This window comes from Heteronotia binoei, chromosome 16 (assembly GCF_032191835.1).
Source record: "Heteronotia binoei isolate CCM8104 ecotype False Entrance Well chromosome 16, APGP_CSIRO_Hbin_v1, whole genome shotgun sequence".
Lineage (NCBI taxonomy): Eukaryota > Metazoa > Chordata > Lepidosauria > Squamata > Gekkonidae > Heteronotia > Heteronotia binoei.
In genome coordinates this window covers 45,737,019-45,759,255 of record NC_083238.1, presented here as the reverse complement: position 1 = coordinate 45,759,255, position 22,237 = coordinate 45,737,019, and the positions used below count along the sequence as shown (strand labels likewise).

The 22,237-nt window shown below is 44.1% G+C and overlaps 1 protein-coding gene across 1 annotated transcript in view; it reads left to right on the top strand.

Annotated features, from left to right (window-relative positions):
- Nucleotides 1–22,237, top strand: part of PARD3B (par-3 family cell polarity regulator beta) — a 769,788-nt gene that overhangs the window by 529,675 nt on the left and 217,876 nt on the right. Inside the window, exon 19 of the mRNA XM_060256951.1 lies at nucleotides 20,782–20,892. Coding sequence (XP_060112934.1) covers nucleotides 20,782–20,892 — 111 coding nt within the window. The remainder of the gene's footprint in view (nucleotides 1–20,781; nucleotides 20,893–22,237) is intronic.

Sequence of the window (22,237 nt, the reverse complement as noted above, 5' to 3'; positions counted from 1 at the left end):
ATTTTAATAATCAGACGGGAAGCTCGGATTTACAGTAGTGAATCAGAAACAAACATTCAAAGGCAAGTAATAGATGAAAACCATACTTTTCTCACACTTCACTGTGTAAACCATTTTAGCAGGACTGCATAGCTTTCATAAGTTGCCCAAATTTCCGCCAAACACCATAACTTTTGTACGTCAGGTGAGCTGTGGTAGAATTTGATTAGGATAAGGCCTTTTTCTGTAAACATCAATGTCATTCCATGTCAAGGATCATCTTGGCTTCCATTTCTCCTTCCTCCTTGTGCTGGGGCGGTCTTAGCCAATGGGCAACAGAGACAGTTGCCCTGAGCCCTGAATGGGGGCGGGAATCACCCATGGTTTCACCCCCTTCCAGTAGAAAAGAGCAAACTTTCACTGTGTTCAGGGCTCAAGTAGCTGGCTCAGAGTGCGCAGTGGCCACTTGCATCCAGCTCATCCAGGCAGCTGGCTGTGTGGCAATGATCACTCATGCTTGCTCCATTTGGGGCTTGGCAGCAGGTTCCATGGCAATGTTCACTTGTGCCTGTCCCATCTGGGGCTCAGTCAGCTGGCACCACCACAGTAGTCATAGAATCATAGAGTTGGAAGGGACCTCCATGGTCATCTAGTCTTAACCCCCTGCACAATGCAGGAGACTCACAAATACCTCCCCCTAAATTCACAGGATCTTCATTGCTGTCAGATCGCCATTACCCTATGTTTAAAAACCTCCAAGGAAGGAGAGCCCACCACCTTCCCGAGGGAGCCTGTTCCACTGAGGAACCACTCCAATGGTCAGGAAGTTCTTCCTAATGTTGAGCCGGAAACTCTTTTGATTTAATTTCAACCCATTGGTTCTGGTCCTACCTTCTGGGGCCAAAGAAATCAACTTGCGCCTGCCCTGTTTGAGGCTTGGGAAGCCAGCTCCCTCGGGCTTCATGTTGGGCATGGGCAGCTCCTTGATTGACCTGTGGGGCACTTCTGCTCATACAGCAGGGCATTTGCAGTTTCCACAGATATCCCACTCAAGAGCCATACACACGCACACACACGCTTCACTCTTCCTGAGGCCCCATGATCCTTTGAAGGCAGGTTTTCAGGTGGCTCCTGCTACGGAAAATGAGGATGGTAGGAAGATCTGTTTGACAAACAAAGCTCCTGTTCACATCCTTAGGGTTCAACCAGTAGTTTTATATGCACAAAGACATACAAACAAGTAATAATATTAGAATGTCACATTCTAATGGTGGCCAAATACCTGTAGATTCCTGGCATCCAGTCAGAGAACAGGAAACGTATTTCTGACCAGTGAATTCTCTTGCCTTCTGCGTATTTGAATCAAGAACAAAGGATGCCTTTTTAGAAAATGCTCCCATATTTGGTCGAGTGAGGCCACTTCTAGTCCTGCTTCTCATGTTGCTGTAAACCATTCCAGGGGGTGAGGTGGAAATCTTCAGGCTTCCACACTCCCCCCCCCCCCCTTCCTCCCTTCAAGTGGGTCAGAGTAATCAAAGACACCTGTTCTCAGGGCAATTTGTAACTTGCTGTTACATTTCGCTAATAACTGTGATTTGAGCTCTTCGCTAAAAACCAGAGAGATTAATTTATATTTTAACGATGGCTTGTTCTCTTGTACACAGCTTGTACACAACTACTGCTAATTGTAATTTTATATATATATATATATATAATTTTATATATATATATATATAATTTTATATATATATTTTATATATATATATAATTTTATATATATATAATGTTGATATATATATTGACAGTCTCTGTTCTTATTGTTATATAAACAATTTTGAGCATCTAGGAAAGGAGGTCTATAAATGTTTTAAATAAATAAATCTAAATACTAAGTAGTCTTATGTTGCTCCAAGTAATTATCTAGGTTAATACTTGTAAATCACTCATCTTTATGACAGCTTGCTATTTCTACCTCAGAAGCACACAATACATGAAATGTAGGCTTATTAGTCCCCAGGGCCCAATGGGGGATCCCCAGGTTTTGTAGGCTGCTTCCCACTGCCAGCCAGCTGGCCAGCAACCACCATGTGCCTTCATACCTAGAAGAAACTTGAAAACTGCTTACTTTTTGGAAGGTGTGTGTGCCTTTAAATTTCTGTAGGAGCCAGGCTGAATAGGGGCAGGGTGAGCCAACAGAACAATGTGGCTGTTCCCAGTGAGCTATGCAGCTGTGAGAGAGGAAGGGAAACCAACATGAACCCTCAGTTTTACATTCTTTTCAGACGTTGTTTGCACAGTGAAATAGAGAGTAAAGACTAAACTAGAACCTTTGGTGTTAGTGTGAAGAACTTGGTTGAATACACCAGATGGTTACATTCCACAACATGAGTAAATTGCGCCAGTGAGACCACAGAAGTGTGAGCTAGAAACTGTTTATTTTGGCTGCTTTGTGTGTTCACTTTCATTTAGTGGACATGCAGCTACCGGGGGAAGAGAAAATAAAGACTGTATTCAGGGGAACTGCACTGCTGTATTTTTTCAGTCTGTTTGTTTGTTTGTTTAAGGGGATAGGAAAGTCTCCTGGCTCCACCCTGAAAGTCCCCAGGTATTTTCTAAGTTTGACCTGGCAACCCTATTGAAATAAGATCACTGAATTTAATTGACATAAGATAATCTACATTCTGTGGTACAAGAACTATTGTTTCACACAGGGCTTCTTTGTAAAAGCCCAGCAAGAATTCATTTGCATATTAGGCCACACCCCTGCCACCAAGCCTGTGTTCCTGTGCATTCCTGCTCAAAAAAAGCCCTAGTATTAACTATTGCCAGAATCATTCATATTTAAACATCAGCATATCCTTGAAAATATGGCCTATATGTTTACAGAAAACACAGGAGAGCATTAGCCAACCAAATAATTACCTGTACATTGCCTTAAATGAAAATGTTCCTGTTTTACCTTTTGAGTTAGTAAAGACTTGTCTTGATTTCATTAATTCAAAAAGGAAAAATTTCGTAGGAAGGTTCTTCTTTAGCGCACTCCAATTTTTTCCATTCTTTGCCCATTGGAAGAACCGGAAAAAGTGCTTTTAAAAAAAGAAGGAAAGCAGAAATAACCCCACACGGTCATACACCAAGGCGTTTCCTTCAGGGGAACTGATCTTGGTCTTCTGGAGATCAACAGTAATAGCAGGAGATCTCCAGGTGCCTGGAGGTTGGCAACCTTACCCAGCAGCCCACGACCTGTGATATCTGTTGTATTTTTTTTTCTTTATGTTTTTATGGGGTTTTCTAAGCTGCTTTGGGCTCCCCAGTATGCAGAAAAGCACTCACATAAACTCCTAAGTAAATAAAAGTTGTAGTTGGCCCCTAATGCAATACCAGGCAGGCCACTGGTGGACTTACAATCTCAGGGACATCCCTTGGAGACCAGTATGGAAGTCACACTTATGGCCAATAGCTAGGGTTGCCAGCCTCCAGGTTGGGCCTGGGGATCTCCTGCTTTTACAACTGATCTCCAGATGGCAGAGACCAGCTCCGCTGAAGAAAATGGTTGCTTTGAAGGGTGGAGTCTATGGCATCATACCATGCTGAGGCTCCTCCCCTCCCCAAACCCTGCCCTCTCCCGGATCCACCCCCAACATCTCCCAAGTGTTTTCCAACACAGACCTTGCAAACCTACCAATAGCTCCCAGTACCTGCAAGTTGCAGGCAATCAGGTATAGAAGAAATGCAAATTTCAGATGCTTTATTCAGAGACCCTCTTTGAGACACAACCACAGGGGCAATTGTAATAAACAGTAAAACCATAACAACGGTTGTCTCAGGTGCGCCCTTTGGGGACAAAAATCCGTCTTTTAAAAGAGTTTCATTTCTGTCCCTGAGTCTTTCATATTAAGGACTGATTAAAAAAATAATAATGGTATCGTTCCTCATAATAATTTCTGGGCAAGTGAAATAAAATTCAGTCCCAAACATTCTGGAGATGCATGCGATTGTGTGGTACACACACTGTCTCTCTCACACACATGCAAACAGAGCTCCAATGCTATCTTTAAAATGTAAGTAAAAAGTAAGTAAGAAAGATAAAGATACTAATAAGGTATGATTTTCAGGTCCACACAGGGACTATAAAAAGCTTATTAACTGCCACTACTGCCGTGTGTTTTAAGTTATTTTATCACTCTGCTTTACAGCAGGAGAAATACTCTCTTGGAGAGGCACCGTGCTTTGATTAATTACTTTCATACGTAGGCTTTTACAGGGTATTAGCGCCGGAATGAGTCAGACTGCCTGCCTGTGATTACCGGGCCCAGACTCATTTTACATTTATGTTAATAGGAGTGTTAATGAAAGAAATCTTTTACATTTTTAGTGTTTTTCTAACTACCTAAAAGCTTTCTGGTTATATCCCTCCTTATTGGTCAGAAATTACGGGCGCTGTGTGCCGCGTGGCTCTACCGATCTTGCTGAAGTTATTTCACAAGGAGAGGGAGAGAATATGCACACTCTATCACTGTGAAACGGGTTCATGTTCTTTGAACAACTGAACAGGCCCGTGGCCCTCCACCTTAGGTGAGAATCATGGAACATAAAACGGAAAGGAACGCACAGGCTAGGCATTGTTCAAAGTAAAGCAAGCAAGCTGCCAAGGAACCAGCTCTCTTTAGCTAAGGCATGGGTGCCTCTGTCACTGCTCATACCTACAGCTGCTCTGAAGTCTCAGGCTACTGGGAACTAGCTGCAATATGAATATAAGCTTCTCAGGCTTATATTCTCAGAGCCAGTTTGGTGTAGTGGTGAAGTGTGCGGAGTCTTATCTGGGAGAATCGAGTTTGATTCCCCTCTCCTCCACTTGCAGCTGCTAACATGGCCTTGGGTCAGCCATAGTTCTCGCAGAGCTGTCCTTGAAATAGCAGCTTCTGTGAGAGCTCTTTCAGCCCCACTCACCTCACAGGGTGTCTGTTGTGAGGAAGGAAGGTAAAGGAGACAGTAAACCGCTCTGAGACTCTGAGATTCAGAGTAGAGGGTGGGGTATAAATCCAATATCATCATCTTCTTTTCTCCTAGCTATAGCCCAGTGAAATTTGGGGTCAGTCCTAACTCGAGTGAGGCTGGGAACTGGATGTGCTGCTAAAAGCAGCAGAGCCCTGCATCCTGCCCTGGATAGTCTAATAACACAAGCCACGTGATATGGCATCACACTACAAGCCTCCCTGCCTCCATCTAGTCTACCAGTTGCCACTTGTGAGGAAGGAAAACTAAGGCTGCCAATCTCCAGTTGGCACCTCGAGATCTCTCACTATTATAATTGACCTCCAGATGCCCAAGATCAGTTCCCCTGCAGAAAATGGCTGCTCTGTGACATTATACCATGCTGAGGGCCTCCTCCTCCCCAAACCTCCTCCTCTCCAAGCTCCACCCTCAAAATCCCTCCTCAGAGCTGGCAGTCCTAAGGAAAACTCTGCCATGTTATGGTTGGGTGGGTCAAAGTAAGAGGATACTGCGGCTGATGCTTTTAGCAACAGTGATGCATATGCTGGGAGTTGAATTTATGGACATATCTAACCTTTAGCTCTAGTCACAGTAACCAGAACAACCCTTGACTTGAGCACTGGGCTGTCAATATGGGAACAATGATCAACATAATTGGGAATAAGAATGTGGAAGGGGAGCGGACATATTTGACTATAATGTGTACATGGGGGATACTAAAATGGCATAGCAGCTAGTGAAATTAGGCTTGACAGAGGAATTATGCAAGTTCTCCTATGGTTAAATTGATTTTGTTTGGACGACCACAGAAAACCCATCAGCTGGCAAAACCAAACTATCCATTGGCCCAATTTGTAAATTAGTGATGACATCTCACGTGATGGAGCATCTATCATTCAACTACCCTATGCAAGGATATTTAGTAGCCATTAGTTGAAGAGGCACAATACAGGTTAGGATATGTACAGTAGAGAATTCATGCCAATAGGAAGTTTAGTGCAGTTGGGAGAATACGGCACTACATTATACATTTATTTTTTAACTATATCTTGAAAACACACCGGGGATCCCTAGAGACAAAAAGGGATGATCTTAACTTGTTCAGGATTACTTTGATGGACAAAGATATCTGAAGGTATGCAATAATAATGACAGATATCACTCTACCACACTCATGGAATATAAAAGCAATACAGGATAAAATTAAAATATCAAAGGCTGGTAATACAGACTAAAAGAGTATTGAAACAAAAATACATTGAAATATTTATCCCCTCCGCTGCCAGCTACCACCCTTGCCAGTTAAATGTAATTATGAAAGAATTCAGATTCTACAATACATTATAACAATGCAGAAATCAAAAACCCTCCAAACCTGCCATCAAACATGGTATTCTTTGAAAACAGATGACAATTAGACTCATCATATTCCAGCTTGCGGAAGAGTCTCATTTCCAGGTGGTTACTTAATCCACTGAACAATGGCACCGCAAATGAACGTATGGCCCCATCAGACACTATACTGATTCCCTGCCCACATTGTGCCTATTCTGGCCTGCAATCATTTTGTTGTTGTTTTTTTTAGTTTCATTGAGGAAGAAATTAAAAATAAGCACATCATTGATTATAATAGGGTTTTTAAAGCTTGCTGGATCAACAACCACCCCCACGAAGGTAATTTTGTGAAGCCTTCTAGATCTTAAACGTTGTTTTTTTTGGGGGGGGGGGATTAAGAAACCAACCAACAAGTAAGCTAGCTTTTACCCTCAGTTTTGAGAAATTTTGTTTGTTTGTTTTAAGAAACAACTCAACAAGTACGCTAGCCTCTTCCCTCAGGATTAAGAATGGAAACAGGATAGCGGGCAGGCAAAATGTAATATAATCAACAAAGGAATAAATAATGAGAATCTCTTCCCCCTTTTATTATTGAGATCATTCAGAATAGTGTGGGGGGGGGGGTTACTTGTTAGTTTTCCCTTTTCTGAGCCAAGTTCAAACTATTGCTGATCCATGAGCAGCACTGGGCAAAGCTGGACAAGTCAGTTTTGCACAGCTTAATTTGTCTCTTACTATAAAAAAAATATAACATGATAATTTTTCACATTTGTTGGTAACTATTTCATAATGCTATATTAGACTGTTCCTAATGAGGCCACAAATGGATATGTCACATAGGCCCTACATGCCAAAATAATACAAAAGAGAAGTAAATGTACGAGTGAACTGGACAGTCTCAAAACTATGATCATGCAACAGTGAAAAAAAATGAGTTCTAGGAAGTGACTGCAACTAATAGCCAGCTGTTTATTATCCTACTAATAAGTTATGCCTATATTGGATATATCGCAATCAATATTCATTGCATTTGCAGGCTTGAGTAGCATTAGTTAGGAAAGGGTACATCATAATACCTCTGTCTAATAACCCCTTAGTTATGACCTAGTATGCAAATGAGTTCCTGCCACGCTTTTTCTACAGAAAAAAAGCCCTGGTTAATACATTTAATTATAGTATGTTATTAACAAATGCAGTGTTTCAATATAATGAGATATGGCAATATTCAAATCTGCTGGTAGCCCTCTTGTTGTTATTATTATTTTTATTATTTTTCATTTATATCCCGCCCTCTCCGCAAGCGGACTCAGGGCGGCTTACAACATTATAAAACAATTAATCCGATAAAACATATAAAACCATAATTTACATATCAACTTTAAAACCATTCTATAGCGCTATTTCAATCCAGTATAGGCGGTATTGACTTGTTAACTATGATCAGACCCACCGGTGTCCGGTGGCAGCCCTTTTTCAGTTAGACCACAAAAGCCTATTTAAACAGTTCGGTCTTACAGGCCCTGCGGAACGCAGATAAATCCTACAGGGCCCTTATAGCTTCTGGGAGGGTGTTCCAAAGTTCTGGCGCTGCCACCAAAAAAGCCCTGGATCTCGTTACACATAGCCTGGCTTCTCTTGGGCCAGGGGCGGACAACAGATTTTTTGTCCCTGATCGCAGTGCTCTCTGGGGGATATATGGGGAAAGGCGGTCCCGTACCATAGAGGGCTTTAAAGGTTAATACCAACACCTTGAAGCGAACTCGGAACACAACAGGCAACCAGTGCAGCTCTCTCAGCATTGGCTGAATGTGCTCCCGTCGCGGCAGCCCCATTAGCAGCCGTGCCGCAGCGTTCTGCACTAGCTGTAGTCTCCGGATTAGCGTCAAGGGTAGCCCCATGTAGAGAGCATTACAGTGATCTATTCTTGAGGTGACCGTAGTATGGATTACCGTCGCTAAGTCGTTGCGCTCCAGGTAAGGGGCCAGCTGCCGCGCTTGCCGAAGATGAAAAAAGGCAGATCTAACAGTGGCTGCCACCTGAGCCTCCATTGTAAGGGAGGACTCAAGGAGCACGCCTAAGCTCTTGACCTTAGGGACCGGTATCAATGGTACCCCATCAAGGGCCGGCAGCTGGATCTCTCTCCCCGGACCGCCCCGACCCAGGTAGAGAACCTCCGTCTTCGTCGGATTCAATTTCAGCCGACTCAGTCTGAGCCAAGAGGCCACGGCCTGTAACACCAGGTCTAGATTTTCCAGGGTACAGTCAGACTGGCCACCCATCAATAGATAGAGCTGGGTGTCATCCGCATATTGATGGCAACCCAGTCCGTACCTCCTGACAATCTGGGCAAGGGGACGCATATAGATATTAAATAGCATCGGGGATAGGACCGCTCCCTGCGGCACCCCACAGCTAAGAGAGTGCCTCTGGGATGCTTCCTCCCCTATCACCACCCTTTGTCCCCGATCTTGGAGAAAGGAGGTCAGCCACTGTAAGGCCAATCCCTGAATCCCCACATCGGCAAGGCGGCTAGTCAGTAGCTGATGGTCAACCATGTCAAAAGCGGCTGACAGATCTAATAACAACAGCACTGCGGAACCGCCATGGTCCAGATGTCGCATAAGGTCATCTATGAGGGCGACCAGAACTGTCTCCGTCCCGTGACCTGGCCGGAAGCCGGACTGGAATGGATCCAGTGCGGAAATGTCCTCCAGGAATCCCTGCAGCTGAATCGCTACCGCCCACTCTATGACCTTGCCCAGAAAGGGAAGGTTTGACACTGGCCTATAGTTCGCCAATATGGCCGGGTCTGCTGATGGTTTTTTTAAGAGGGGACAGACCACTGCCTCTTTAAGAGGTGTAGGAAAGATCCCTTCAATCAGGGACCTGTTGATAATGTCCTGTAGTGGTTCAGGCAGCCACGTTTGGCTAGCCTTTATAAGCCAAGACGGGCACGGATCTAACCTACAGGTCGTAGGGCGCACAGCTGCAAGGATCCTGTCGACTTCCTCCAGACTGAGTGGGCCGAAGGAGTCCAAAATTGGACCAGAAGATGTGCTTGGTGCCCCAAGTTCATCTACTGTATTAATTATAGCGGGTAGGTCGTGTCGGAGCGACGAGACCTTATCTGCGAAAAAACTCGCAAAAGCCTCACAGCCTATTTTCAATTCTCTATTATTTTGTTTGCCCTGCGGCAATTCTGTTAATGACCGAATTATACTAAACAATTGTGCTGGGCGCAAGGTCGCAGTTGCGATTCTGGATGCAAAGTAATCCTTCTTTGCAATCCGAATAGCCATCTCATAGGTCCTCATAAATGACCTATATGATGTTCTCGTAGCTTCGTCACGAGCGTAGCACCATTGTCTCTCTAGTCGTCTTAATCGTCGCTTCATTGATCGCAGCTCCGGGGTATACCATGGAGCAGATCGTGATTGAGGATGAAGAGGACGTCAGGGAGCGATTTCGTCGATGGCCTCAGAGAGCCGGTTATTCCAGGTCTTCACTAGCTCATCCAACGAGTCGCCGGTGGGCCAAGGATCCCGTATAGCCGTTTGAAGCCGCAACGGGTCCATCTGACTACGCGGGCGAGCCCAAATCTGCTCACCGCCTAAACGGGACAGGGGTGGCATGTCCACACGAGCCTTCAGGGCCTGGTGGTCAGACCATGGCACTGCCTTGGCAGATATCTGATCCACTACTACTCCCACCGCAAAGATCAGGTCTAGTGTGTGTCCAGCCTGATGCGTGGGCGCTGTTACATATTGGGAAAGTCCTAGTGCTGCCATGGAAAGCACCAGGTCCGTCGCACGAGTGGAAGCTGCGTCCTCAGCATGGACATTGAAGTCACCCAGGACTATAAGTCGAGGGTGCTCCAATGCCCAGCCTGCTACAGCCTCCATCAGGGACGGCAGGGCACTGGCCGGTGCGTTAGGCGGACGGTACACCAGCCAGATTGCCAAACTCTCCCCAACGTCCCACAGCAGGCCCACACACTCCACGCCCTTGATCTCTGGCGGCGGAAGTATCCTGGAGCAATCCTCCCGTATGAAAAAAGCCACCCCTCCCCCCCGCCCGCTGGTCCGGGCCTGATGAAGGATGGAGAAACCAGGCGGGGCCACTTGGGAAAGAGCAACTGTCTCCCCCTCCCGCACCCAGGTCTCCATCACACAAGCCAGGTCCATATCCTGCCTGATGAAAAATTCTTGCAGGACTGAGGTTTTATTATTTATGGACCTGGCATTGCACATCACCAGGGACGGAGGCGAGTGTTGCCACTTGGCCCTCCCACTTGCCATCCTTGGGATGGGACGCAGGCTGGAAGGGGAGCGAGCCCTTTTGTGACTGTTCTTGTCCCAGTAATGCCCTTTCTTTTGTTTACTACCAAATCTATTGTCTAATGCAACTTTTATTTTTTACTGGCTGCCTCTCAGTTGGCAAAAATCAAGATTATATGTGCTAAAAATAGCAAAGAGTTGCAGCATCGTACAATTCTTTCCCAAGTATTGGATACCTTGGCAGTTTTGCTCACAGAAAACTAAGAGTTCAGTTCTAAGTAACATTATAAAAAGTAACATTTTAAAAAGTATTTCTTTTATTTCCCATCAGTTTTAACTCACTAGAGATCATCTCCAAGACCATTGCATTGGGGTTAGGGAGACTTGAAAAGGCTGCCTTTGAGGAAGACTAAAAAGATAAAGGTAGTCCCCTGTGCAAGCACCAGTCGTTTCCAACTCTGGGGTGACATTACATCACGACATTTTCACAGCAGACTTTTTACAGGGTGGTTTGCCATTGCCTTCCCCAGTCATCTATACTTCCCCCCAGCAAGCTGGGTACTCATTTTACCGACCTCAGAAGGATGGAAGGCTGAGTCAACCTTGAGCCACTGGAATCAAATCGAGCAGAGCTTAGGACTGCAGTACTGCAGCTTTACCACTCTATGCCACGGGGCTCTTTTGAGGAAGACTAGTCTACCGGAAATAGCAGCAGGAGTGTTGAGTGCTCTGGGACTCCCCCCCCCATATGTAAATTCTTTTGTAGTGGTGAAAAGAACATCAAACCACAGCCAACTTATGCTATCCCTGTGGGCAGGCAGGAGCTCACAGGAGCACAGCTCCAGAGCCTCTAAATTTTACTGTGCTCTTTCTTTCTTATTCCTCCAACCCCCCCCCCCTTAAAAACCTTGCTTCTGGGCTCCATTGTTCAAACCCCCTGTGAGAACTTTGCTGATCTCTGAGATTTGGCAAACTTTCTAATATTTTTCCCCGCCAAAAAAATGGGGAAATAACCAAAACATATCAAGCAGACAAGTGGAAATCTTCCTCATTTCACTGTGGCCACATAGGAGAAAGTCATTTAAAAAGTATGATGGGAGTAAGCTTGTACTATGACCATTCTAATTCAAGAAGCATTTGAAGGTAGATGCTGAGCTGATCTAATTTAGTCCACCTTCCAGTGATGCCAGAGGTGTGTGGCATATGCAAATGAGTTATGCAAATATGTTGTGCTAATGAGCTCCAGCACCTCTTTTTTCTACAAAATGACCCCTGCCCATGGGGTTTTCAAGGGAAGTGATGTTCAGAGGTGTTCACCATTGCCTGCCTCCACATCATGACCCTGGTATTCCTTGGGGGTCTCCCATCTAAATTCTAGCCTGGCCCAACCCTGCTTAGCTTCTGAGATCTGATGATATCAGGCTGGCTTGGGCTATCCAGGTCAGGACAAACCCCTTTGCATTTATAAAAACACAGATCACTTCCACAGATGACTAAGTGAATAATAGGGGGAGGGGGGATTTTGCTCATCATGGTGACCTTTTGAATTTATGTTCTTCCCCTGCAAAATGCTTCGAATGCCATCACGGTCTCTCAGCGTCAATGACATCTCCTGATATGGGAGAACCTAATTAACCAGAAGAATTCCCTCGTTGCTGAATTTAGCCAGCAATCTGCTTAGGACTCGGTCCAGCAGATGTTTTTCCCCCCGCATTAGAAGTCTGGGGACTTTGTAGACCTCCCTGCTCTTTAATCCTCAAAGTAAATATCAACACATTTGAGATGTGGAAACTGGCTCTTCAGCCTCGAAATGAAATGTTACCATGGCCACCGCTTTTAGGTCTTGCCTTCAAGAAATTCATCACGGGAGCAAGAGAGGAGGCTCTCGCAGAACAGCAAGTTCATTTTTAAGCCTGCCTGAAAATTAGAAACGAAACAAAGAAAAGGCAGTGTCAGTTTGGGTGAGCAACAATCGGCTCAACAGTTGCCACAGAAGTATTACTTTGTGGTACATCAGAGGCAAATAATATGTAGCAACATGTGTTTGTATGCACAGTCCTCTATTTGCTATTGAAACGATAGGGCCAGATTTATTTTGCAACGAGGGAAACAATCTTACAACTTGAACAGCCTTGGGCTTATGTACAAAGAATTCTGTGACACTGATCTAGCTGCGTCTGGGGCATGGAGAAGGGATGTACGGACAGGCACTGCTTAAACAGCACCTGAAGGAGCTACCCAGAATGCACTGCGCTGGAGCCATCCTGCTCCTCTCACATTAGAGCACATTTTTGACTGGTATGAACCACTGGGTTTGTGCTGGGTATGACACTGCCTTATACCAGGGATGTCAAACATATGGCCCAGGGGCCGGAACCGGCCCATCCAGACCTCTTATCTGGCCTTTGAGCAACTGATGTGAGGAGGGGAAGACAGGAGGCTGCTGGGGGGGGGGGCGGGTCATGGGCCCACACAGTGAAGTTTGTGTGGTCAAATATGTCAGGGAATGAAAGGAAATGGCTAAGGAGTAGTGAGTATGGAATCCCTTGGGTGGGGGAATTAGTCTTGCATATGATTAATTTATACATTTTGGGGGGCTTTTGTGGATTCCCCTGTAAAAAAAATTGCTTTCACTCCTAGGAATCAATTGCTTTTGTTTGTATTGTAAGTAAAAATAATATAGCTAACTGGATTTACCTGTGTCATTTATGAAGTTTGAATCTCCGGTACCTGGCATTACCTTCTATGGCAGACATAGCCTAGCCCAACCAGATAACATTTATGTCAGATCCAGCTTTTGTAACAAATGAGTTTGACACCTCTGACTTATACTGTAGCAGGCCATTGGTCCATCCGGGTCAGTACTGTCTACTCAGACTGGCCAAGGCCCTCCAGGGTATTAAATGGTGGTCTTTCACATAAGTGACTGCCTGGCCTTTTTCTTTTTAACTGGAGATTCCGGAGACTGAACCTGGGACCTTCTGTATGCCAAGCAGATGCTCTGCCAGTGAGCTACAGCCCCAACCCACTAGCAGAGGTGGGCCTTTAGGGTGGGGTTATTGATTTCTCAGGGTCTTGCTTCTACAGCCAACATCAGAAAAGGTGGATCTATTGTACTTGCACAGCTTGTTCTCAGGGAACCGTACACTGGCTTTCATGTTAGGATGACTCACCCAATTTTCCCTTTTGGAGGGCAAGTCACATCAAAAGAAAATCCCCTTTTCCTGCTTTCGTATGCACACCTTGTATCTGTGGTGCATCTGGAGTATTGCTCTTCTCCTGTAGACAGCATACTAATGGCTTTGTGCCTACAGCTGCCTTCAGTGGTGCTTTACAAGCCTCTGCCTGTGTTGCCAAAACACTCTGCAAGAGTATCATGAGGCCATAATGTTCCTAACTTGATTGTCCCTCTTTTAAAATAGTTTATTTTTTTAAAAAAATCGACATATATAATGCGTAGCTTCTTCCCACCCACCCTGCCTCAGTCTTTTCTTTCTCTGTTCCAGCCAGCAATCTTCGGCCAGAGGCGTGATTGAAGAGGCAACCCTTTCCATTAGGGAAGGCAAGGAGCAATTCCCTCCACTGTTTCTCCCCCTTCCACTGTTTCCAGACCACATTCTTGAAGTCTGCCCATATCTTATTGTGATATGCTTTAAAGTAGTTACAACACATTCTTGAAGTCTACCCATATTTTTTTAAACAGTTGCAATAAATTAACAGCTTTTTTTTAAGTGTCTGCAAAGACACTGGACACTTGGGGGAGGACTAGAGATTATGGGAAAAGTAACCCCCATGAGGTTTGGCTAAGGCTTCCTGGTATCTGCCAAGCACAGAATAAGGTCCCCCCCCCCCGCCCCGAGGTCCCTAGGAGCACATTTTTTGCAATTAAATGATGGCAGGGATAAATCCACCCAATAATTCAGTAGTGTTGTCTATTTTAAATCAGTGCTGTTATCATTTAATATATATATATTAATATCACATCAGAGAATTTCATGGATCTGACAGTTTAATTTGATGTTAAAAATATATCATGTTAGATAATTGTACTGAATATTTGAATGTACTTTTGCAGAGATCCCCTAACAAGAGAATCATGAAAAATGGATACCCACGGCACTTGGAGGGTTGGGGGGGGGGGACACCACCGTGTCCATGTTCATGGACTCTGGAGACATGATGGGGGGGGGGGGAGAGACAGGTTAAAAATCCAGCATTGTTTGAATCTGCTTTCAGCTGCTTATCAGAAATCCCATGTACTGCTATTTGATTCAATTAGCACGGTGATTGATTATGAAACCTAATATCATAAAAGTTCACAGTCATCCCTGCTATTATTTCTGTTACCCTTTCTGGAGTTGATTCTGTGTCATCTGATCATGACCATCAGATCTTTCTGTGGAAACTGAACTTTATTCTCATTGTTCTTTCCTGGCAATTGTTCTCTGTCGTTTGAGACCATTTGTAATTTTGGGGGAATCTCCTGCCATCATCTGCAGTTTGGCAACCCTATGGGCAGACGAGGAAGGAAAACTGCTAATACACATTTTGGAATAGTGCAAGAATAGGTGAGAGAACTGGGGTTATATTAAGGAATGATATTGCATGCATGGAGATTTTTGTGCACCTTTCTACTTTGTTTTAAAACTAAAAAAGGTAAAAGTATTTTTAATGTACAGTAAAGAAAAGAAAAGAAGTTTTAAAAAATGGCCGAATCCTTGCTCAGCTTCCAGCTGCAGATTGCATGTTTAATAGAGCAGGTGTGCATCGTCACTTCACGCAGATCTGGTGTGAAGCCAAAAATAGCTGAAAAACTTGTTTTTGTGTGGATGTACTAAGTACTAATCACTTGCTGGTTTATAATTTCATTTGAACTTTGCGTTTTTTGGCATCGGAAACTTTTACTGCCAGGCGGCAGTGCTTTGTCAGACTGATCCGTTACTGTGATGGAAATTGTCATTTTATTGTTCTTACAAAGCCTTTTTCTCTGTTTGAGGATGACAATATCCAAATTTAAAAGAAAGACATATGAAAACTTGCAGTTGTTGCATTTCTTTTTTATTATGTAAACATGTTGTGCTTTATGCTCAACAGTGATACAAAATAAGCTGGGCAAGAATAATTTTGAAGGAGACTCACGGATGATCTCGAGCATCTCTACCTATATTCTCCGCTTGCCTGGAGTATAGGCAGGAAAGGTTTTTTCTCTAAAGACCGGTGATTTCTTTCCTGCTCCCCAGCTTATGACTGTGCCTTTTATCCAATCTTCCCATTCTGAAGACATAAGGACACTTCCATCTTCAGAAGAGACAATGGCTATTTCCATCCATTTCTCCTCCCATTGCCGCCACCCCCCCCCCCAGACACTTTGTCCCATATCCGATCCCCAGGAATCCAACAACATCCTGTTGTCTGATGTGTCTCAGACCACTGGCTCATCGGTTCTTAGCCGAAGACCAATGAGGGTGTAGACTGTCCAATTGCTGGACCAATAATGTGTAATGCGTTTGGCTTCCTCTGTAGAGGTGACATGCAAAACCTCCCTTGGTTACAGTAACTAGGAAGCAGTTGCTGTCCATGGCAGGCTTCCCAGAGGGCTAGAACTTGGTGGCTTTGAGAATTAGTCCTGGAAGTAAGATTACCGCCTTACAGATTCTTCTTAAACATTCCCTTTTCCGTACTGCTGTTTACACATTTTAATTTTAGTTCGCTTCTCTGGACATGTCCCTCTTTTACCTGCGAAAGGCGGAACACTTCAGCATGCATTAAAAAGCAATGAGTACTTCACTGCATATGTATGCCTTAGACTAGATATCATTGTTTCCAAAGACTGCAGTAACTCCAGGTGAGCAATGTGCAAGACAGGCAAGGGGGTGGGTTGTCAGGTATACCTGGCTAAAATATCTTCAGAGCGTGATTTGCAGGCATAGCACATTGGTTGCATTTCTGATTTACAGACGTGAAGGCTGGGGTCATTCCAGCAGATGCGGGTGGAGAAGTGGGGGGTCAAACCCAGTTCTCTCAGACAAGAGTCAATGCACTTAACCACTACACCAGCTTAAATCCAAGTGCAGGGATACTTGATTTTCATGAAGGGAGAATGCAGGGCTCTCATTGCTTTTCGGCTGTTCCAATTCAATCTCTGTTCCATCAGCTATTGTCATGAACAAGAAGACCCGAGTCAGGTAAAACGAAGCTTTTCAGCTGTTGCATACTTTCTGTTGTCCTTTTGACCTGACTTGTGGTTGACCTTTTCCATCTCTCCCTCAAACCACTGTTAAGTATACCCACAGACTGGGCAAAAAGTAACTTACTGCCCTACCTTGAAGGAAGGAGAAAAAAGATCTAAAAGAGGTGGGGCAGAAGAGTCTCAGAGGAAAACTCTGACAAGTTTCATTGAGAACTTGGTTCTTTCTAACCAGATAACAAAAATTAAGGTGTATGTGCTAAGATATCATAGCTTGCAGTTTTCTCTCGAGTGTATTTGCAGTTTTGCTTGTTGAAAACTAAGGCTATAACTTTTATATTCCATAAACATGTCAAATATTGCAATGTTATATACTAAGTAAGTAATACATGATACATTTTATATTGTTAAAGCAGTAATGTTATCTTAGGTTTGATAGGACAATACGTATTGCATGCATTTCAATTTTTCCCAAAATTTTCGGGGGAGGGGGTTAGTAGGGAGTTCCTCAAAATTTCTGTTTTCCCCATGGCTTCAGAATTTCTGGAAATTTTACATCTCTTTTCCAGTGTACTCATGCTTCCTCTATTTCCTCTTCTGCCATACTGGGGTAGAAGAAATGAAATATCCATTGCATATACCAAGGGTGGCCAAACATGCTTAATGTAAGAGCCACATAGAATAAATGTCAGATGTTTGAGAGCTGCAAGGAAGGAAGGAAGGAAGGAAGGGTGGCAAGAAAGGTGGAAAGGAAACAAATAGATGGTGAGGTGGAAAGAAAGCAACTTAAACTTTAAATGCCTCTCTACTTTCCTCAGGTCCTGTAAGACCGAACTGTTTCGACAGGCCTTTGAGATCTAACCGGGAGAGAGCTGCCACCCTACATCATTATAGAGTACCATATGATCACCACTTATATTATATTGTAGTGATACAGCACCATGAAATGAAATGCTTTTTTAAAATAATTTTAAACTGTAGCTATTTTTTATTGGTTTTTAATTTGTAAAAATGAATGTTGTTAGCCGCCCTGAGTCTGCTTGCGGAGAGGGCGGGATAGAAATTTAAATAAATAAATAATAAATATGTGTGAAGAGCCACATGTGACTCCCGAGCTGCAGTTTAGCCACCCCTGGAATATTCTGTATGTGAATAGAAATGGCAGTGCTGTATGTGCATTGAAAAGTGGCATTATTTCTTGCCGGTGAGGCCTCTTAAGTCATCCTGGAAACTTGGAGAGCTGCCTCTGCAGTATTTTTGCCTTTCAGGGGCTAACCTTGTTGTATTGCGGTCTCTTTGCTTGAATGCATTAGTAACTGAAGTTATGCAAAGCTGCACTGACGCCTAAGTTTTTCAGCATTGGTCAGTGGAGAAATGCCAGTGTACAAGAGAAATATAGTTCAGCCAACACACTCAATGAATAAAAGAACATCTTCTGGACTGCCAAAAAGTATATAAAAATCACCTGAAGATTATGCCGATAAATGTGAAATGTGCTTACCAGCTACATTTTTGCACATGTAGTTTTATGCAGAGGTATCTACAAGCATCTGGATATCTCTTGGTCTGAAGGAGAACACTGATTAAAATCTGTCTCAGTTGTGCAGCAGACAGGTGGTAGTTGAAGAAGTAGCTTCCTACTTAGTAATGCTATATGTTGTGACCCGCCTTGAGCCCGTTTACGGGAAAAGGCAGAATATAGGTCTACTAAACAATTTAAATAAATAAATAAAGTGCTGGGTTTGAGTTCTGCAGCCTCAACCTGGGATAAGAGGTCTCTTTAGCTGGGGAAGTGGCTGTGCCTCATAGGTTAAGGTTCCCACCCCCTGGGTGGCACCTGGAGATCCCCCACCATTACAGGTAATTTCCAGACTGCCAAGATCATTTCCCCCGGAGAAAGTGGCTGCTTGGGAGGGTGGAGTCTGTGGCATCATGCCCTGCTGAGATATCTCCTGAGGCATCACCCTTAAAATTCTGAGGTGTTTCCCAACCCAGAGCTGGCAACCCTGTTGGGCTTTGCATGTGGAAGGTTCCAGTTTCACTCACCGGCATATCCAGTTAAATAATGTCAGGTGGCTGTCTTCTGCCAGCAAACGAAGACCTTTTTTGTTTTGTCTGGCATATCCCCAGTGAACTCCTGTTGGCCTCCCTTCATGGTGTCATGCAGCTGTCTGTTTTGATAGTGTTGTTGAATATTTTATATAGACAATTTCAAGTGTAGTGTTTCGATGTTCACCATCTCAAGGTCCCTGTTTGGATAGAAAGTTTTTAAAATAAATAGATAAAATAAAATGGTAAGATTTGCATATAAGGAAGCTTCAGATGTTCAGTTCCGGCTCCCTACTTTGTAGAACAGTGGAAAGATGTGCCGTATACATTGCAAAGGTCATGTTGGGAATAAATAGAGGTGCTATGAAAAGCAGTGGACTCTTCAAACAAACTCTTGGTTAAATTTAAGCAGTTGTTTTTCTTCCTAAGCTTCAACTGTTTTAAGAGCTTCCAGAATTGTGACTCCAGCTTTAATGCCACAAATCTATGCAGTGTTCACTTACATTTCCATATGATTTGTATGTCTTCATTTTCAATCCTATAATAATGAGAAAGTAGAGTAGTAGGAAACGTTTTCATGAGCAATATCTGCAGTTTTCAGCAAGTGCATATAGGATGTCTATACTTTTTAAAAAAGGGCTTGGTTAAATTTCAAGTGAGACAATCCGCGTTAAAGGTTTGAGTTGTAAAGGATAGTGTGGGTTCATCTAACCAGAAGGACCAGGATGTATTTTTTTGCAGCCCATATCAGCTATGGCCATTAGTTACACTATAAAGGTTTAATTTAGTGCAGGCAATGTATGTATTAGCATACTAGAAAACTGCTATTTGGAAGGCCGCTATAATACGTGAGTTGTTTGTTTGTAATGAAAAAGAGCATTGAGTTTTGCAAAGTGGTTTTCTTAAATTAGCCTTTTGTTCTGTCCATGTAATGGAGGGCTGTTTATTTATTTGGATGCCGGCTTCGCCCTTAGCTTGATTTAAAAGGTAAGCCGAGTGAAATCTGGGCTCTGGGTAATGGAGAAGCAGCATTTATGGCAGAGAGCAGAATGGGATGTGGTTTGCTTCTGAGGCCGGCTTGAAGGATTGCTTCCATGCAAACTGCCCTCGGGGAAAGAAGACCCTTCAGCTGCTTTTAAGATTTATGCTAATTATAGCTGAGTATCAAAGCCCCCCATCCATTTAGCATCTTGAGACATCTCTGACATACACAGCGCTGAAAAACAAATTAAGTTCCGAGTATACAGAAAATCAGCTAACATCTACTCCGAGAGTGTTTAGTTTGTGAAATGGTGTATCGAGTTTATTTTAGAAGCCAAGGCTGGGGCAAAGTGTATTGTGGAGTCACTGGCCGATTCCCCACTAGCCTTGCCACAGTCTCGCGCTCCTTTTTTCTGCAGTGCTTCTGCCCGATTTTGCACACACTGCCTCGGGGCTGCAACTTGCCACACCTCTTTCCCAAGTTCTCTCCGCGGCTGTAGTATTCTCTGAAAACCAGATTATGAAACCACGGAGAGAATTTGGGAAAGAGGCAGAGCAAGTCGCAGCTCCAAGGCAGCATGTACAAAATCGGGCAAAAGTGCCATGGGAAAAAGGAGCACTAAACTGTGGCAAGGCTAGTGGGGAATTGGCCAGTGTTACATAGAAGATAGAGTACAGGGCTAGGATCTGGGACCTCCAGGTTCAAATCCCCTCTCTTCCGTGGAAGCTTGCTGGGTGGCCTTGAGCCCACCACACTTTCCCAGCAACACGGGCCTAACAGGGTTGTTCTCGGTAAAGTGGAAGAGAGGAGAACAATGAAAGCTACCTTGGGTCTCCACGAGGGGAAAAGGTGGAGTATAATATAAATGAAGTAAATAAATCGTACAACTTTTCTTCGGGAGAGAGGGAAATGCAGTCTTGTCCTACTGTTCTGTCCATCCACTCCTCTCCAATAGCATTTCCTACTTTCTTCATCAGGTTTGGCAAGAAAAAAGAGGACAAAGGCACAAAAGGTGATCAGAAGGGAACTTCAAAGCCTGGCACTCTCAAAGAAGAAGACCTGGAAAAGATGAAGGAGGAGCGGGAAAGGTGAGCTGAGCAGAGTCTGCAATTTCCCCCCCCCCCCCCCATGTTAAGTGATGAGTCAGGACAGAAAATGGCTAGAGGGCTAGGACAGTTATTCCTGAAATATCTTATGACCAACAACTCTCTTTAATGCCAGCATTTAATTTCCCTCCCCTCCCCGCACGGGTTCTTGCAGAACAGTAACCCAAACTTGGCATTGGATTCCTTGTTTCCCTTAACAATGCATGTTGCTATAGTTTCCGCTTGAACCAGGCCTTTATGCCCTGAATCTCTGGATGAGGGGAAGAACTGTTTCCTCCTGTTGCCTGATTTCCCTGGTCTCATATCCATTTCCGTGTATCCATGTTCTACTGCCTTTGTGCTGCATTGTTGGCCCACAAAGGACACAATAGAGGTGGATGAGGTCTGTTGTTCAATGGTATTTCTTCTTCCCTTCCTGAGAACATCCAAGCAAGTGGGTTGTGAGGGCACAAGGAACATACTGAGTAACTGATGAACTCCCGTGTAGCATTCTTCCTACATTTAGCTCTCCAGACACACACTGTCTGCCCAAGGAGTGGGCAGCCTTGTTAGAAGCTTTCTCAAGAAAAAATTGTCTACTGTAGAAGCATATCAGTTGTGGTCCAGTGAGGAAGAATCTAATCTATTCTTTCGTTCTCATTGCCACAGATGCTGTTCTTTAAGGGTGGCAATGAGAAAGTGAGTAGATTAGATTCTTCTTCACTGGACCACTGCTGATAGGCTCCTTGCTGGAATTCACTTTTCTCATCTGGGCCCTAATCAGATGTTCGTTTCTGGACTGCATACTGAGACGAATGGGTCGCACATCTCTCTTCACCACTAGGCCCACGCACTCCTAGGTAGCAAGTGATACCTGCCTTGGAACAATGTTGTTTGTCTGCAGACAGAAACAGGGCAAAGATGAACACTTTGTTATACTGGGTCAGTGGGAAGGAAGGCAGCATGGTATAATGCAAGGGTGTCAAACGTGCTGCCTGAGGGTTAGATCAAGCCCCCCCCGAGGGCTCTTATCAGGCCCATGACCACCTCACTGTCATCTGCTTTCTTTTTTCTCTCTTGCTTCCTTCTGCATCACAGCTTGCTTTGCCAGGCTTTCTCAATCGCACAGGAGCTACAGAGCAAAGCCTCTGTTTTCTCCATTGGCTGACCAACACATGAAGCAACTTATGTACAAAGCTCACAATGCTCAGCCATTTCATGTTTTCCTCTGGGTCTTAGGCTTTCTGTAATGAATGTAAATAAGTCAGAAGTAAGTTTGCAGCTTATATACAAAAACACAGCTGAACAACACCTGAACAGCATACTCAAGATTACTACTGCACAGACA